The sequence below is a fragment of the Carassius gibelio genome, chromosome B18, assembly GCF_023724105.1.
Source record: "Carassius gibelio isolate Cgi1373 ecotype wild population from Czech Republic chromosome B18, carGib1.2-hapl.c, whole genome shotgun sequence".
Lineage (NCBI taxonomy): Eukaryota > Metazoa > Chordata > Actinopteri > Cypriniformes > Cyprinidae > Carassius > Carassius gibelio.
This window is the reverse complement of record NC_068413.1, coordinates 22,472,409-22,492,774: the sequence shown is the minus strand read 5'-3', so window position 1 is coordinate 22,492,774 and position 20,366 is coordinate 22,472,409. Positions and strand designations below refer to the sequence as shown.

The following is a 20,366-nucleotide window of genomic DNA, read 5'->3' as shown; positions in this document are numbered from 1 at the left end:
GGTCCAGAAGCCTAGATGATAGAGATTTTAACATATAACAACACACATGCATTCATCAACCCCAACCGTTGCAGGCCTGGATTGTTGCTAGGATGCATTGTGGCTGATTCAAATACAAAACTGCAAAATAAAACAATGCAGAGTGAGACACTTAGACTATAAAACTTGCTTGAAATACTCATATTTAAGACAGCGAACTACACCAGAAACGCAGTCTAAACACTGACAGATGTATTCTTGCTAAACCTATACCTACTTCATAACAAAATAGCAAGTTTAAGACAATCACTGATATAACAAAACTCGGGTCTTCTCTCTCTCTTCTCCTCCTGTCATTCAATGGTTCTTCCCTCAAAAAGGATCTTAATCCACCAATCAGAATACACCAACCAGTTGTTGGGAGGATTACATTTACTAACCAATCAAAATGAATGATTTTGCTTACCCATATTTGCATACTGAAGGTTATAAATATAGGTGACCACTCTTAAAAATAAACAATAAAAAAACTTAAACGTGAACATTTACAATCAAAATACACAATTAATCACACTAGAAATAATGTATAATCTAAAGCAGTGGTTCTCAACTTTTTTTCCAACCGGGCCACACTATGGTCCAAGTGCAAGTCTCGCAGGCTGCACGCATATCATTTACATATTTCGTAAACCAATACAAACCAACCTAATTTATAATATTATAGCCTAAATATTATGAAATCTAATCGATTACATTCAAAGAAATAAATAATTCTACTCTCCATAAATAAAACACCTGATGCTGTCGGGAGCTGACCAATTTTGTGAAATTCGGCTCGAAAGGAGTAACAGCTCAATGAAGTTGCAAAAAAGCAGTCTCTAAGACGCGCACAGGAGCATGACTTTATTGCAGAAAATGTGCGTTCACAAATGTAGCCTATATTAATCCAAATATGGAAAGCACTTTCTAATTTAATAATATGAGCTTGTCTTCAGAGATGTTTTGCCACATTTCTTCAATTAAGGATGATTGCTGCATAGTATGGGTGTTTTCATTTGCCTGAACTTCTTGTGGGGCAAACCGAAAATCCAGCACTTCTCCATCACTACTGATACTCCGAATATTCTGGTTTGTATGTGTTCATTCGCTTGCATTTCTCCCTTAAAAACTAATTTGGCCATTCTGATGCTCAATTTTACCAAACTAATGGCTGTTGATTAATATTTGAATGGAATTCTACCAAAGTGCGCACTTGTATGTATTCGTTAAATGCGTAAAAATTATGTGAGTAGGTCTGCTCATGTCTGAAAATAATATATAAAAAACTACATAATTTCACATAAAAACATTAGCATATAGCTTATATTTCTTTAGTAAATTTTATAATTAATGTAAAAAAAAATTAAATTAATTGTCAAACTGAAAGTTTTTTCTTTTTTTTCTTTTTTTATTGTGTTCAGCATGGTGGACTGCATTTTAATTCGTGGGTTGATCAGTGGGTTGAGAACCACTGATCTTAAGGCTTAATTAATCCAAGTTTACCCAGGGTTACACTAATTTAACTAAAAAACAATGGCCCTTTTTTGTTTTCCGGAAAACTGATGCAGGTCCAATCAGCACACTAGTGTTCTCAAATACACCATGGACTTAACTTTTGCTAGTTGGGATCATAGTTAGGTGATTATCAGAGGGCAGTCTTGCTTAATCTTAAGCGGGCTATCAAAGCACTGCAGATTCTCATGTTTTCCTTGCTGAAAAAAAAGGAAAACTCAGACAATGGGCTGCTTTGTACCATCTTGGAAAGGCTATAACACAGCTTCCTGTTTAACTGAAATAGACCCATGAGAGATCTGTGAAATGCTTTGTGTAGTTCAGACTGACCCAGCAAACACAGGCAGGAGACAAAATATTCACAGTGCCTGAAGCACACCAGATATTTCAATATGATAGTAAACACTGGGCAACACTTTACTTTGTCTAATGAGAAAACTTCACCCTTAATTCTCTGTGTGTGTAAATAGCATGCAGTCCAGAAAGAGGATAGCAGTGTTAGTGAAGAGCATTGTTTGGTGTTGAGTTTCTATTTTCCTTGGGAAGAATATAGTCAGTTTTACACATGCTATCTTAATGGTAAATTATGCTTTAGAGGTACTATGTTAACAGGACCTTTTCAGAAATAGCGATAAATCAGTTTTGGTTATTTTCCGGTATTAGAAGTTGTGACATTAACAGTAAATAACAGGTAACATGCTATGTATGAACAACAAAAAAAATGTAATGACTACACATGGACACGCTGACAGAAGAAGTCTGCTTTGGGTCAGTCATAAAGTTCTGACAGACATGATGTTATCCCAGGCTTATTTTATTTATTTATTTTTTTATAGTTTTTCTATGTAAATGTATGTTATTTTGAAGTCTGATCATTGTGTTGTGCTTTCCCATCTTTTCCTTTCATCAGCACTGTGGCTCTGCAGTTGTGTACTATTGTGTGGCGTCTTGTGTCTTTACACACAGAAACATGTTCTGTGCGACCATCTTCTTATACCTATCATGTAAAAGTAACAAATTATCAAAGTGGAAAGTTAACTTAATCACTTCTCTCGTAAAACAGCATAATTTCTGATAACTGACGTCACAGAGTTCTGGTGTTTTGGTGCTAATGTGTGAATGGTCTCTTAACTGTAAAAAGCCAAAAAAAAAAAAAAAAAACATTATTTATTCAGTTTTTGTGAACAGCTGATTTTGTGTATTTACCAGAAAAGTCATTCTATGTCATTTGCTGGCATTACTCTGTGAAAGGGGCTAATGTTATAGGGCTTGTCCTATAAATTTCAATTGATCATTTACTCTCATCCTCATTTAATCAAAACATGAAAACACAATTACAACTTCTGTGATTCTTCATCATGTTAATGATAACATTGTCTTACCATTTAATTTTTACTCTTTCTGCTCAGTTGTTAACCAGGACGGCCAGCCACTCATCGAGGGTAAGCTGAAAGAGAAACAAGTGCGCTGGAAGTTCATCAAAAGGTGGAAAACTCGTTATTTTACCCTCGCTGGCAACCAGCTTCTCTTTCGAAGAGGAAAATCAGTAAGTGTCTCATTCACAAGACCACAGAATGTATTATTTATGCATTCCTTAATGCCAAGATGCTTTAAAAATTAATTTACATAACCTTTATTTGCAGTGCAATATTTTTGTGGGAATGTGCATTCACTACCTTTCAAATGTTTGATGAAAGTAAGATTTAATAAATTAATTTATGTACATATAGATTTATTTATAAAATAAATAATACTATTTAGCAGTGATCAAAAGTGGCAGTACAGAAATGTATAATGTTTTGTATAATGCTGAAATGCTGAAATTTCGATTAATCTAAGAACTCGCAAAAGTATTACACAGCAAAGGAAACAAAACAATTCATTACTGTTTTTACTGTATGCTTTAAAAACATTTTAAAAATCTTAATTTTTTCAAAACGTTATTCCAAACATATTCCATACAACTTGTGTGGTATGTTCCAGATCTTCAGAAGTCAAATGACAGCCCAGTGTAAGAAGTCTTTATTTTCATGCCACTCTTAGACGTGTCATGCTAAGTTTGACATATCTGCCAAATGCCGTTTTCTATGCGAAGTAGGACATTTGAAAAAAACAATGACAACTAATTCCGCATTTCCATCGAAATTACCTGGAACAATTGTACGAGGAACTATTTGCCCAGGAACTAAAGTACAGACCAAAAGTTTGGACACACCTTCTCATTCAAAGAGTTTTCTTTATTTTCATGACTATGAAAATTGTAGATTCACACTGAAGGCATCAAAACTATGAATTAACTATGAATTATATATGGAATTATATACATAACAAAAAAGTGTGAAACAACTGAAAATATTTCATATTCTAGGTTCTTCAAAGTAGCCACCTTTTGCTTTGATTACTGCTTTGCACACTCTTGGCATTCTCTTGGTGAGCTTCAAGAGGTAGTCACCTGAAATGCTCTTCCAACAGTCTTGAAGGAGTTCCCCGAGAGATGCTTAGCACTTGTTGGCCCTTTTGCCTGCTGTCTGCGGTCCAGCTCAGCCCTAAACCATCTCGAATGGGTTCAGGTCCGGTGACTGGGGAGACCAGGTCATCTGGCGCAGCACCCCATCACTCTCTTTCTTGGTCAAATAGCCCTTGAACCCTTCAGTGTGACTCTACAATTTTCATAGTCATGAAAATAAAGAAAACTCTTTGAATGAGTAGGTGTGTCCAAACTTTTGGTCTGTACTGTATTTTACCCCCAGACCTGTTGCTTTTTGCGTTTCCACCACGGTGTAAAGTACCGGGAAGATTAGTGTTACGTGCAGCCTGTGCCGGGCTATGCAACAGAGAGGGAAGACCACGCGGATATTTGCTTTAAAGAAAATATATTTATTAATGATAAAGAATGAGCAACATAAAGTAAATAAAGTCAGTATAAGTGTTAAACTAGAGAACTGAAAACGTATCCAATCAGGGTATATGAAGAGTCATGTAAAAGGAAACAAAATCAGCAAAACGGTGCGGGAGAGAAGGAGAAGCGGCGGCCCTCTTTCAACCCGGTCTGGAGAGCTTTTAAACATCCAGGATACTAGAAGCAATCCCACAGTCCTGGAAGCAATTATAGGCAACATGCCACACCTGTGCTCTGCTCACCTGTAGGTGACGCAAAGGCAAAACGAGGAGGAGGAGCCGGCAGGTCCGTAACACCCCCTCCCTTAAGACAGAGGCCCCTAAAAGGCCTCTGCAGAAACAGTCAAAACCCCACACAACAAGTGACAAAATATTAATTTTTTAAAAAATTATTTCTATAAACAAAGTGAGCACTTAACTTTAGTTTAAGGGATGTTAACAGCCCATTTACATGGACTGGACAGAAGAACTCTTGTCCACAAGCCCCAAACCCTTCTACTCTCAAACAGCTCCAATCGCCCTCCTCCATACCAAGAGCTCCAGCAAATCCTGGTAGCTGGAAAGCTACATTTAAGGAGACTAGGCAGAAGAAGAGTGGAGAAACAGGAAGAGAGAGAAAAAGATCTAGGACAAGACAAAACATTCACTCCAGCCCACCTGGAGCACGGGACAAGGCGTCAGCCATCACATTGTCCTCGACCCAAATGTGCCATATCTGCAGGTTATATGGCTCAGTTTATGATAATCGGTACAGATTCTAGGTGTTCCATCAGGTTTACTGACCAATATACAGGGTGAAGCCCAACTCGAATAGGAAGGCTTAGCCAACCCATTATCCAAAAGGTACTTCACCTCTGCCTCTAGATGTCGCTGTTTGTCTTGTGACACCCGATAGAACCGCTGTCTTATTGGTTCTGCATCACCAACATCAATATCATGCTCAATTAAATGAGTACATGATGGCGTATCTGAGAATAAAGAAGGAAAATCAGACAAAGACGACAGTTCTGATGCCCGCTCCTCTGGCAAATGTCCAAACAAAGCATTTAACTCTGCCAGTTTCTCAGAGTTCCTCAAATGAAGTTTCAGCACACAGTCATCAGGACCTACCACATCCTCCCCACTACGTGCTGCCACCATGTAGGGAGTCCCAAGGGCCCTATGAGCCTCAACAACTGCGGCTAAAGAAACAGGCATAACCCGCTCACCAGACTCTGCTGCCCCAGAGACTGAAAACCTGTCATAATAGGACTTCAACAGATTTATGTGACAGAGCTGAGTGGGACGCCTACGATTTGGTGTAGCAAGTAAACAATTCAGGTCTGACACCTGTTGAACAACCCTATAAGGACCTGTGTATTTTGCAAGGAAAGGAGAATTTGCTATCGGCAACAATGCCAACACCTGATCACCAGGACTGAACACCCTCGGCTCAGCTCAACGTCATGCCAACTCTTCATTTTCTGTTGGGCTTTAGTCAGGTTGTCGTTCTCCATCTCACAGGCTAAAAACAGCCTACGATGAAAACCATTTACGTAGTCCAACAAATTAACAGGAGACTCAGGACACTTCAGTTCCCCCTGTAAGACTGCTAAAGGCCCACGAACTCTATGGCCAAAGACCAGATCATTAGGCGAGAAACCCGTGCTCTCCTGGGTAACCTCTCGTGCTGCCAACATTAGCCATGGGAGCCCCTCTTCCCAGTCTCTGTTAAGCTCAACACAATACCCCCTGAGAAGCGACTTCAGTGTCTGATGAAAACGCTCCAGAGCACCTTGGCTCTGGGCGTGATATGCACTACTAACTGATGTTTCACACGCAACTGCTCGAGCACCTCTCTGAACATGCGTGACGTAAAGCTAGAGCCTTTATCACTCTGTATAGTTTGAGGGATACCGAAGATGGAAATAAACTGTGAAAGGGCTTTCTCCACAGACCTAGTTGTGATCGTACGCAAAGCATAGGCAGCTGGGTATCGGGTAGACAGACACACAGTCAGTAGGTAAACACACTCTGACTTAGATGAACGCAATGGTCCCACCCAATCAATTAACAAATGTTTGAATGGTTTTCCTATAGCTGGAATAGGGTAAAGTGGAGCTGGCTTTAACACCTGATTAGGCTTCCCCATCAATTGGCATACATGACACGTCTTAATGAAGGATGCCACATCCTTCTTTAGGCGAGGCCAATAGAAGTACTTCATAAGATGGTCATAGGTCTTTCTTACCCCCAAGTGCCCAGCTACATCCCCATGAGCTGTCTGTAGGACCAAGTCTCTAAACTTAAATGGCACTATCACTTGAAACACTGGATCCTCGACCCCTTCGTCAGTGTGAGAAGACCACCTCCGGATCAACAACCCATTCCTGAATAAAATAACCCCTCGCTGCATTTCGCAACTCCTCAGGTGGTAACACCCCAACAAACAGATCTTTTAATGTTGCATCCTCCTTTTGAGCTGCCACAAAATCACTATGAGAGAGAGATGGTGGTAGATTAGACACAACAGCAGACTTAAACTCTCTACTCGGAGAAACATCATCATCAGAGGCACGGCTCATAGCCCGTGTCACGGCACAAGCTGTAAAGACAGTCAAATTCTGACCACGAACGACACTGTCGGCTGCAATAGAAGGAACATTGTTAACAATTACAGGGGGCGTTATATCATGCCAGACATGTTCTCCAGCCAAATTGTTACCTCAAAGAAGATGGACAACCTCTATAGGTAAGGAAGGGCGAACTGCTATTTTTACTTCCCCTTGCACCAAATCAGACTGCAGATTAATCCTGTGCAATGGAACAAAGACAACCTGCAACCCAATCCCCCGGTCTAAAACATTGTTCCCAGTACTCGAGTCTGCAGAAGAAGGCAATACAGACTCCAAGATAAAAGACTCAGACGCCCCTGTGTCCCTAAGTATCTTAACTGGCACTCGGTTGGAACTACCCACCAGTGAAACTAAACCATCTGTAACAAAAGGAAAGAAACCACTTCCACCAGTCACAACTGAATCAGCTCCACTATTTCTCTCACTAGCCCCAACAGAGCTCAGGCCTGATATCTGAAATGACGTCACAACGCCCTTAGGTTCAACCTCAATCTCACCCATCAAAACTTTAGCAGGTCTAACAGATTCAGATACAGCAAGTTTGACTCCCCTAATAATCTCAGTACCCTTTCTCTGACTTTTCCCCTTTAAAACAGGACAGTCCTTCTTCCAATGCCCCTTTTCCAAGCAGGATCGACACACATCAGCATCATTCTTAACCTTACTGGAGTAAACGCAGAAAACCTAGAATCTCTGCGAAAACTCACAGCACCGTTGTGTGACTGATTTAGAGTGTGAATCTATTCTACTCTGAGTTGGTGACTCAAATGAACCTAAAGAAGAAGACCCCAAAGCTCTATTGAAACGTCCAAAACGTTGTTCCTGATAAACTTTACCTGTATGGTTTTCTTTTAAACTATACTTGTGTGTCAAAGCAAAATCATCAGCCATAACTGCGGCTTCCACTGCGGTTTTCATCTTATGCTCAAATACATGGGTAGCGACATGCTCAGGAAGGATATTTCTGAACTGTTCTAAAAAAATTAGATTAGACAATTCTTCAAAAGTAGTGACTCCTACTGCAGAGCACCACCGATTAAAATGGCTGTAAAATTCCCTCGCTACCTCTGTATACGTCTGTTTATCTCCCTTCCTCCAGCTGCGAAACCGCCAACGATAAGCTTCAGGAACTAATTTGTACATTTTAAGCACTGCCTCTTTTACTTTGACATACTTTTTTCTATCTGGTACAGGCAAAGCAATAAATGCTTCTTGTGCTCTACCTACCAGAACACTTTGGAGTAACAACGTTCTTTCTGAGTCAGACCAGCCACGGTCATCAGCCACACTCTCAAATAAAGAAAAGAAAATATCTGGATCTCTCTCATTAAACTTTGGCAGCAACCTAACAATGCTAGATATATCAGGGGAACGCACAGACCCCCTAGGAGCAGTACCCTCATCCCCATCAACTGGAAGCCTACCTTCAGCGCTCAGTTTCAGCCTTTCTACAGCCACATCACGTTCACTTTTTATTCTTTCCATCTCTAATTGACACTCTGCTTCACGTTGAGCTTCTCTTTCATTCTGATTTGCCTCATGTTGAGCTTCTCTTTCTCTACGTTCTGCCTCATGTTGAGCTTCTCTCTCTCTATGTTCTACCTCACATTGAGCTTCTCTCTCTTTCTGTTGCATTTCTATCAACACTTTTTGTTGCTCAAACGTAAGTGATACTTTAGAAAACTCTGTCATAATTGGTGTTGATGTTTCTCCTAACTCTAACTCATCCATAATTAGAGATACAGGTGATGAAAGAATATTCCTAACAACCAGTTCACACTCTAATCTGGGCTAATTTAGCTGTTCTAGGTATACCTAAGTCAAAGTTATAATGGTCACAAACCTGATTACGCAACTGATCCTTTGTCAAATTATTCAAAACCTCCACGGATGGAGCAACAAAAAAAATCCTCCAAACTAGCCATACAAATGAAACCAGTTCTGCAGCATACAATTCTTTGCAGATAGACTACTAAAGAAAAACGAGGTCACCTTTCAAATGCAAATGTGGCCATCGGACGAGACAAAACGGAGCTACCCTATAAAAAGAAATAAGAAAAACAACGATCCTCTTCATGCATTTCCCAAGGACAGAGATTTTCATTACACAATATCAGCGGAGCCTTAACTCCTCCGACAAAATGCTGTTAAAGCAGGCTTCCACGACGGTGCACTCTGCCCAGGATAGTACGAAAATAACAAACTAAAATAAAAAACAAAATAACAAACATTAAAGCTAATGGGCACTCTTAAAGCTCCGATAATTTTTTTATCAAATACTTTATCAATAAACTCAATCTTGAACGCGCAGTGCAGACCCACACTTACCAAACAATAGCCCACCGCCAATACTTCAACCTGGCTCACTTAAAAAAAAAACAGCCCAGGCACAAATTAACTAAATGTTCTCCTCCTCTCACGCACCAACAACGAAAAATAAACAAATTATTCCAAACGCAATTAATTTTCAAAATAATACACCTGCGTCTTCCCAATGAATCAAAACAAACTTTCAATTCAATGAACTATCAAAGCACTTTCCAAATCAGACGCACTTAAACGAAACGGTCTCAATACATTTAAAGCTTAACACCTAGGCTGTCTTTTTTTCTTAAACCTAGTTATAGGCATAAAAAATGATATATTTACCGACTGCTATACGGTAATGCTATTGTCATCACTGTATATTTACAATAAAACGATATCAAAATATCAAATATTCACTGCCTCCTTCGTTTTTCATTTAAACATAATAATAGCTGCAGAAATGTACTTAGTTCAGGGAAATGTGTATATATACAGACAGTGAAACAAAATATTATATCAATTGCCTTTCTTTTCATTTTAACATAAAGATAAATTGAATACAGACCAAAGATTACCTGTTAGATTTACCCAAAATGAATGATATTTTATGTTTAACCACTAAAGAGATATCAGAGCCAGCAGCACATATCAGAAGGTCTAGCCGAGTAGCGGCTGCTCTCGCTGGATACATAAGCACCAGTGTTGGGGAGTAACTAGTTACATGTAACGGCGTTACGTAATTTAATTACAAAATTAATGTAACTGTAATTAGTTACAGTTACTAAGAAAAAATGAGTAATTAAATTACAGTTACTTATGAATTTTTTAACGATTACAAAGGGGATTACATTTGAATATTTACACACATCCACATACAGATTTAACTGATTTCTTTCCCAAATTGCACTGACTATTCTAAGACATATGCCCTAATAATTTCCGGGATGCGGAAACACAGTCTGGTTCGTAGAATCCAGTCAGAAAAATGGAATGCCTAACGCGGACGGAATATGACACATTTTGGATGACTAAATCAAAAGTAGGTCAGTACACTTGAATCAAAACATGACATGGACTGGTGTCTCTGAATATCAAGCCCCCAAAATGCAATATATGACTCCTGCACGTTCTGCGTGTCAGTTGAAATCACGCGCGGACTGGACACCGGGAGAACCGGGACAATTCCCGGTGGCCTGCAAGCTTCCTCAGTCTTCCTCAACTTGTCCCAATATTTTAATATCATTATTGTATAATTGCCTGCCGAATGTACTAAAGCGATCATTTGCGAATCCGCCATTTGATAATGGCGAACTGAATGGCAAAAATCTGTAATAAATCTGTTTGTCGTGACTCGCGCGCTCTCCGCGCCTCCGCCAAACGGTTTGGATCAGACTCCAAGTAATCAATGCGAAAGAGAGATAAAAGAGTGGACTGTGGAAGCGCACAGCTGGAACAGAGAAGCAGAACTACTGTTCAGGGTTTCAGGTCAGTTTCATCTGTAAAGATGCTTTTTTTTTTTTTTTTTTTTTTTAATCAAGCAGCATCACGTTGTTCATCAGTCATCACTCAAAATATATAAAGGACATCATTATTATCTGTTGTAATGTTACAGTAGTAATTTAGCTGAAAAAATAATCCGATTTTTTGGGGAAGCTATGACAGACAACAACACAACCCTTGCGAAAATTAACATTTTATTATTTTACTATAAATCCAGTGAAAATGGTTACTATTGTTTAACTGTGGTAACCCAAAATTTAAAATTATTTTACACATTTATTTATTTAAAAATAATTACGAATCCATTTCCAAAACAAAAAACCATACAAGGTTATTGTACTTTTATATAGGCTAATAAAAGCATGGTAAATTTTTGTAAGGGAAAAACATGACTCGTGTACAGTATTAGGATTTTTCTATAAATATATTGTAGTATTGTAGAGTATTGTATTGTAAAGTACAGTTTTGTTCAATCTTGAGTATTAAGATGGATAACGGGGCAAAATAATGAGACTGAAGAGAAAAATGGAAGTGAAGGTGCCGTTCAGGAGAGAACTTTTAATTATTTGACATGTCCCCATATTAAAGATTTAAACCTTTTTTATGTCAGGTTCATACAAAAAATAGTATTGTCCATGAATTTGTTTGTACGAGTTTGAATTTTCCATTCTGATTTTTTTTTCCCAGTCTGCCCCTCCTGTAAATTAATGGCAAAGACATGCAGTTTCATAGGCCTACTGAAGCTCGCAGTGTTTTCAACCTCTGCCGTCTCAATATATGAGTACACGAGCACATACACATAAGTTCTAGAACTGCTCTGTCACTTCATGCATTTTACTTATTTTGAGAAAACTATCATCATATCATATATAAAGAGACAGCAGTTTAAAAAATAAAATAAAAATACCAATGTTTCAGGAGTTTATTAAACAGCATGACACATGCTTATTAGATAACTGTATTTGAGTTGATATATATGCTTTTATTTATTATAATGTTCACAAATTTAGAAAAGTAATCAAAAAGTACTCAAAAGTAATTAGTTACATTACTTTAATAAAGTAATTGAAAAATTTACACTACTATTACATTTTAAACAGGGTAACTTGTAATCTGTAACCTATTACATTTCCAAAGTAACTTTCCCAACACTGATAAGCACTGAGCTCCCGTGAAATCGTGGAGCTCACCGTCTCCGAGATCAGCGAAACACATTTTTAAATAGGCACTGTCTTTATAAATAAACCACATATTTGAGTTTTAAACAACTACATTCTCGCCTGAAACACTTTTAAAATTACATTTCATGACACAATAACAGTAATATTTAGAAAATGATCCGAATAAATAGTGGTTGCGCCCAGGTCCCGCTCCCGAAAGTTCTGGAAGTATGAAAAAGTACCACCTTGCCATCAGGGACCAAGATGTCGGCGCGTTCACATGCAGCGGCTTCTCTCTTTCCCGACAGAATGGTGTTTTCGTGTTTTTTGTCTTGTGAGTTGCAGTGTTTTTGTACGTCGTCATCGCGTCTACCTGTCTGTAAGCGCAAATACAGTCGCGAGTTTCTGCAGAACCTCATTTTTAAAGTTAAACTCCGCGCATGCACAACAGCTGCGGGATCTCGTTCTGCTACGGAGGCCTTCACCATCACCGACCCCCACTACTGCATCTCGCCCACAGCGGAGGTGCCACAAGCGGTGTGAGAGGAAGCAGAAGAGGGGTAAGCACGGAGGTATACGGGGTAGGCTAATGGCTAGCCCACACAAGCCATCTATCCCCACCATCGTACTGGCTAATGCACGCTCATTGGACAATAAACTGGACTACATTCGATTACTACGCTCAACTCAGAGGACTGTAAGAGACTGTTGTGTTTTTGTGTTCACGGAAACATGGCTCAGCAACAGTGTTCCAGAGTGCACTATTCAGCTCGACCAGCTGATGTGCTATCAAGCGGACAGAGCTCTCGTCGCGGGAGGAAAAACCTGTGGCAGCGGGCTTTGTATTTACATCACGCTTTGTATTTACATGACGCGTGGTGCCGCGATACTGTTGTGATCTGCAAACACTGCTCGCCCCTGGTGGAGTTTATGATTATTAAGTACAGGCCGTTCTATCTGCCGAGGGAATATACTGCTATACTGCTCATTTTGGTGTACATCCCCCGTTCAACATCATCAGCAACAGGAACGACGCACTAAATGAACTGTACCAGCACATCAGTGAGCAGCAGACAGCACACCCCGATGCTTTTTTCATCATAGCTGGGGATTTCAACCATGCTGACCTAAAGAGTGTGTTTCCAAAAATACACCAACAAATTAACTTTCCAACACGAGGTAATAACATTTTGGACTTACATAGAGGAGCTTACAAAGCCCTACCCCTCCCCCACCTCGGAGCCTCAGACCACATCACTGTCATGCTAAAGCCTGCACACAGACCACTCATTAAAGTCATATAAAACAGATTCAAGTGTTGCCGGAAGGATCGTCAGAGTCTCTTCAAGACACAACTGCCTGGGACATGTTTAGTAAGGCTGCCACATGCAATAACACCACTGACCTCCAGGAGTACTCAGAGACTGTCACTGCCTACATCAACAAGTGTATTGATGATGTAACGGTCACAAAAACCATCACTGTCCGGGCCAACCAGAAGCCATGGATGACAGGGGAGGTCTTCAGACTCCTGAAGACACGGAACACTGCCTTCAGAGCTGGAGATGAGGTGGGCCTGAGAACAGCTAGGGCCAACCTGTCCCGTGGCATCAGAGAAGCTAAGAGACAGCCCTCCAGGAGGATAGCTCATAAATTCAGTGACAGCAGAGACACTAGGAACCTGTGGCAGGGGATACAGACCATTACAGACTACAAGCCCCCACCACGGACCTGTGACAACAATATCTCTCTGCTGAACGAGCTGAACACCTTCTTCGCTCGCTTTGAGCAACAAAACAGCACCACTGCACAGAAGACTCCACCTTCTCCCGGCGACCAGGTGATGACGCTGACCTCAGACAGCATGAGGAGATCCTTCAGCAGGATCAATGCACGCAAAGCTCCGTGTCCTGACAACATCCCTGGGCGTGTACTGAAAGACTGTGCAGCAGAACTTACTGATGTCTTCACAGATATTTTCAACATCTCACTGAGTCAGGCTATTGTTCCCACATGTTTCAAAAGTACCACCATCATTCCAGTTCCGAAGAAGCCATCTCCATCCTGCCTCAGTGACTACCGTTCTGTTGCACTTACCCCCATCCTCATGAAGTGCTTTGAACGACTAGTCATGCACCACATTAAGTCTGCCCTCCCCCCCTCCCTGGACCCCTTCCGGTTTGCATATCGGTCCAACCGGTCAACCGATGATGCCATCACCACTACACTCCACTCAGCACTCATACATCTGGACAAAAAGGACTCATGTGTTAGAATGCTGTTCATAGACTTCAGTTCAGCATTCAACACAATCATCCCTTAACAGCTCATTTACAAACTGATTCAGCTGGGGCTCAACACTTCGCTGTGCAACTGGCTGTTGGACTTTCTGACTGGAAGACCTCAGGCAGTACAGGTCGGCAGCAACACATCCAGCACCATCACACTGAACACTTGGGCCCCCCAAGAATGTGTGCTGAGCCCCCTCCTCTTCACTCTGCTGACCCATGACTGCACACCATCACACAACTCCAACCTCTTTATTAAGTTTGCAGATGACACCACTGTGGTGGGTCTCATTAGCAACAAAGATGAGACAAACTACAGGAGTGAGGTGAGCCGCCTGGCCAAGTGGTGCAGTGACAACAATCTCTCTCTGAACGTGGAGAAGACAAAGGAGATTGTTGTAGACTTCAGGAGAGCACACACTCAGTACGTTCCTCTGACCATCAACGGTGCGACTGTGGAGAGAGTGAGCAGCACCAAGTTCCTTGGTGTGCACATCACAGAGGACCTCTCCTGGACTGAAAACACTGCAGCACTGGCCAAGAAATCACAACAGCGTCTCTACTTCCTCCGCAAACTGAGGAGAGCCAGAGCCCCGGCCCCCATCATGTACACCTTCTACAGAGGCACTATAGAGAGCATCCTGATGAGCTGCATCACTGTGCAGTATGGCACCTGCAATGCGTCCTGCCGAAAGACTCTGCAATGCATAGTGAGAGCAGCTGAGAAGATCATTTGTGTCTCTCTCCCCTCCCTCCAGGATATTTATGGAACACGTCTCACCCGCAAAGCCCTCTGCATCACAGGTGATTCCACTCACCCATCACATAGCTTCTTTAGCCTGCTACCATCAGGGAGGAGACTGCAGAGTCTCCAGGCCAGGACCAGCAGACTGAAGGACAGCTTCATCCAACAGGCTGTCAGGAAGCTGAACTCCCTCCCGAACTTGCCCCCCAACCCCCCCCCCCCCCCCCCCCCCCCCCCCCCTTCTGCCCCAGGCCACCACTGAACTATTATACTTTAACTATATACTTTAATCAGACTTAATAAGATATTTTTAATAAGGGATTTTTTTTGCACTGTTGTTCACTTCATTGCACTCTATCTGTCTTTTGCCTTGCGCTGCTTTATTTAACTTTATTTTTAATTTTATTATATGCCTTTTTTTTTACATTCCCTTATTGTAGTTGTATCTACATTTTATATTTGATCTAGATTTTTTTAGGCTTTAATGTTAATGTTATCTGTATGCACCGGGTTCTGAGAGTAACACAATTTAGATTCTCTGTATGTATGTACTGTACATGTGGAAATTAACAATAAATCAGACTTGAACTTGAACTTTCTGAGAGGTATTTTTTTACCCGGAACTTTATTTAGTTCCTGGTTCCTGCGGTGGAAACACACCGAGTACCGGCCCAAAGTCCTTAGTTCCTGCGCTGGAAACGCGGCTTAAGAGAAATACTGATTATTAGTGACTATGACTTACATTTATGTCTGTTTCTCACACAAAGCTATTGTATTGCTACCACTGATCACTGGTCTGCTTTCAATATACTGAATAAAGCAGGGTGACCATAAATCGTATTTTGTGTTCTGTGAACAAAAATAAGTCACGACAGTGACCATGAGGGAATGCAGAGAAAATGACAGTTTTTGCATGACTAATCGTTTAATTCATTTGTTTTCAATCAAATCAAGTCCTCAAAAAATGTATTAGTGTATCATTCTAGTTAGGTCAAATTTCCTCTATTGAGCAATTCTGTAATCTGGTGACTAAAAAGTATTTTAGTTGTTAGATGTTTTATTCTAGGAGCTAATGGCTCACTAGTAATTTTAATAGTATAGTGGCCTGCTTTACGGAAGATGATCTTTATTAAAACCCATCACTTAATCTTGAGATTCACCAAAACGTTCCCTTGATGGGATTTACTTGAACTAAATAAAACTAAAATGGCTTGTAAAAATCTCATAATGTTGTATTTAAACAAAGCAAAGACCCAGTTTATTATGCGTCTATATAACTTGGAGCCATTTAGGGATGTGCAAAAGAGAATTCATAACCAAAACCATGACATACAAAGAATGAGTAAAAAGCTAAGATCAATCAGTTGTGCAGTATTCTGACAGAAAGCCAGCAAAAGCTTTTTAGTAAAAATAAATTAATTTTTTTCAGAGTCGTAAGCACGTAAGATCTTGATTCATTGTAAATCTTAATTTGAAAAAGCAATGCATTGCTACAGTCATTTTATTTCGCAAAGTCTTGACAGAGACTTCATTTTATCAGGAATGACACAAGCTCTATCTTGTGTCATGCCTGCACAGTATCTTATTTTTATTAATATTTATTTTATATTAATATTTTATTTATATTTATTGTCTTTAATTTGCTTGCAATTCTGTAGTCTTTCTTTCATTTTAATGGTGCTTATTCTCATCAGTGGACACAAACAACAATAAGCCTCATTTTTGGCAAACTTCTTGCAGCGCCTCTTAAAATCAAGTTGAGAGACAGGCAGAACAATAGAATTAGAGAACTGAAAGCATCAAGAGAGGACATGCACGCTTTGATCCTCCAACCAAAAACCCCATAACCTAAACCCCATCCATTGTGTTTTCCCATCAGGAATTAATGGTTGACTAGTTGACTAGTCAACACAAGATTGTCTATTATGCAAATGCACTGTAACCCTTGTGAAAATTACAAGTTTTACTTTAAAGTACCTTTAAATCATGATGTTTTAACATGTAAAATGTATTTTGTGCTTTAAAGAAGTACACTTATTTTGATGTGGAACATGTAAAGTACCTGATTATAAGGTAGTTTGTTTAAGGGTTAGTTCCCCCCAAAAATGAAAATTAGGCTGTGTTTTACTCAACTCATGGTATCCTAGGTGTATATGACTTTCTTCTTTCAAGCGAATCGAGTCAGAGTTATATAAAAAATTAACTTTGATCTTTCAAGCTGTTTAATGCCACTCAGCGGGTGTTGCATTGCATCAGTCCAAAAGAAGTTAAATAAAAAGCGCCCATCCATAAAAAAAAGTGTCTCACACAGCTCCAGGGGGTGAACAAAGGCCTCCTGTGGCGAATCGATTACTATTTGTAAGAAAAATATTAATATTCAAAACATAATAATAACTTTAATTTAGCTTGCGCTCACTATTGTAAAGAGTAGTTCCTGGTGGATGGCGTATGAGTTCAGCTTTCCACATGCGCCGCTAAGAAGTGACGCATGTGAAAACGCAGCGGAGAGATCAAAACAATCAACGGTCACTAATTAGAAATACAAAACAAGAATTTGTAAAGAAGAATGTCAGAGTATTTCCATATAAGCCAAGAGGAGACTGGTTTTCCTTTGCTAAAGTAAGGAAACTTTGCTTCCTTTGCTCCTGTTAACAAACGTTGGTTTTCACGAGACTCCGGTGCATGCATAATGCTGATTTCATATGTCATTCTGCTGGAGCTGCTTCCATGTACAACTATTGGCGCAAGCTACATTAAAGTGATTATTACATTTTAAATATGGATATTTCTCTTACAAAAAAACGCATCAATTCACTAGAGGAGACTTTTGTTCACCCCCCAGAGCCATGTAAGAAAATTTTTATTAAACTTTTTTTGGACTGACGAGGTGTAGGGTCTGACTATTGGATCAATTCACATGGCAGAGGTCCATGCAAAGCTTCCTAATTGTTAGCGTGTAAAGAATTAGCTTTGATTGAAGGTGCTTTTTTCCTCTTTTTACTCACAGAAGGATGAACTGGACAACAGCACAATTGAACTTAGCAAAGTGCAAAGTGTTAAGGTGGTTGCAAAGAAGAGGCGTGACCGTGGACTGCCCAGAGCCTTCGAGATCTTCACAGACAGCAAAACCTACGTGCTGAAAGCTCAAGACGAAAAGCATGCAGAAGAGTGGCTGCAGTGTATCAATGTAGCTGTGGCCCAGGCCAAAGAACGAGAAAACCGCGAGGCCACCACATACCTGTGATACTTGTTCTGCTGAGGATCCTGTGGGTTTATCAAGTCAGATGGGTGCGTCTTATTGCCAAAATTTTACATTATGACAGTTTATTAACATCAGAGACAAATGTAATGTCTCAAATGCCACCTTCAACCTTTGCAGTCATCCTCCACATAAATTCTTGCAATGGCAAGCCACTAAGACTGTCAATTTGTCCTTTGTTATGTTGAGCTTGGCAAAGGGCATCAAAGGCACATTGTGACCAAGAAGGATCCCTCAGGAGAACCCTTAGGAATCATGAAATGATCAATGGGACATCCTACAGTCTTATGGACTTCTCAGACATGTGTTAGTAAAGTGCACAAGACCCCAAGTCAATACCAAGTCATAGTGCGTCATTTGGGACATGACCAAAGAAAATGAGTGACGTACAATGAGGCTGAGTAACCCTGAGCTGCGCCTGTGGGTCATATCTAAACGTTTTGATAACAGAACTTGTGATTTAATACATCTTTGTCTTCCAGGGAAGTGTAGAAGGCTTATTTAGAATCAGCTATCGCATACAATTAGAGCTGTCACATTTCACATGTTAACGCATACAGTAAATACAGTACGTTTTAACACTCTTTTGGTACTCTAATGTTGATAATACTAATCTTAATAAAAATTTATACAATTATTAGTAATAGTAGTATATTTAAAATAATTAAAATAGAAAAATATTACTGTTATACAGGACAAACTTGTGCTATAAACTAAAAAAAAAATTATATTTGATAATGAAATGCTGATTTATTTATTAAAATTTTACATTCAGTATCATTAATTATTAATTAACTTTTTTTTATCATTGCAGTACCCCTGTTTGGGAAACCCTGGTTTAATCAATTGACAGCCCTCGTTTCAGTACATGGCATGAAGTAAGCACAAGTTTTCATAATCTTGAATTTTACTGCCAGCTCCTCTACGCTTCCAGAATACAGCAAAAGCCAATATTATCTTGACAGCAATAAAATTATACTACATTTAGCCCTCGGTTCACAAACCATGCGACCTGTTACAAACATACAGCAATAAAAGAATTTAGCTGGATTGATTTCACAGAAGGACCAAAAGCATCAAGAAGTGCCTGAATGTAGTGGCAAAACAGATTTTGGTACAGACTGTTCTTTGGCCACAGAAACTCAACGTCTTTTTGAATAACACCGAGGACATCTCCAAAGTTCTAGGGAACCACAGAACTATGGTGGTGAAAGAAATTTGTTCCACTGGTATACGTTTCAGAGCTGTGTTTTGTGTGCTGGGATGGGCTTTCATGTCTCAAGGCAAAGTTTGTCCTTTTTTCTCAACCATTTTTATCCATGGATGAATACCAGTTATGTTGTACAGTAACAGTGACTCAAATTGAAGTCATTTATCCATTTATAGTTATTTTGTAACACAAAGACACATCGGGCCTACTACATTACTTTCTGCCCTGTGACAAACAGTAACTGCTTACATGTATTATGGATTATGTAATCAGATTCCAAAAATTAAGTACTTGTTATTAGAGTATAATCAGATTACTGTTTTTTTTATGGATTACATGATTACATATTATTCACACAGTGGCAGTAAATTATTCACAATTTAGTGATTTTCCCTAATTCTTCTTTTTTTTTTAACCCTACTGTGTGTTAAACCTTGCAGCTTTTACTATATTCACAAAGACAGACAGAAAGAAATATGTTAAGGAAAATATTTTCTTTATATTTGTGGTTTATATCAATATGGTATGTTTAATGGTAAGTTTTAAACAAGGTTAATAAAAAGTAATCTAAAAGTAGAGAATATATAATCTAAAGTAAGTAACCTAAGTTATGCTACTAACTACAGTTTTCAGCATGTAATCTGTAACAGTTTGTAAGTAATCTACCCAAATGGGTTTGGCTCTATTATGTTTAGATTCAGAGAGAACCGAGTGTGAAACAGTATTTCAAATCAGTCAGAATTCAATATTTTTTCATGCTTCAGTGTTGATTTAGTTACTGTGGTTTGGTTTCTAAAGATTATTGTGCATCTTGACACTAATCATGTTAGTGATAAGTAATGACTCAAACATAC

At 39.5% G+C, this 20,366-nt stretch overlaps 1 protein-coding gene across 1 annotated transcript in view; it reads left to right on the top strand.

The window, feature by feature from the left end:
* Positions 1-19,909, top strand: part of LOC127977487 (ventricular zone-expressed PH domain-containing protein) — a 136,643-nt gene extending 116,734 nt beyond the window's left edge. Inside the window, exons 13-14 of the mRNA XM_052582373.1 lie at positions 2,940-3,076; positions 18,051-19,909. Of these exons, the coding sequence (XP_052438333.1) occupies positions 2,940-3,076; positions 18,051-18,287 (374 nt within the window). The 3' untranslated portion in view covers positions 18,288-19,909. The remainder of the gene's footprint in view (positions 1-2,939; positions 3,077-18,050) is intronic.
* The last annotated feature ends 457 nt before the right edge of the window (positions 19,910-20,366 follow it).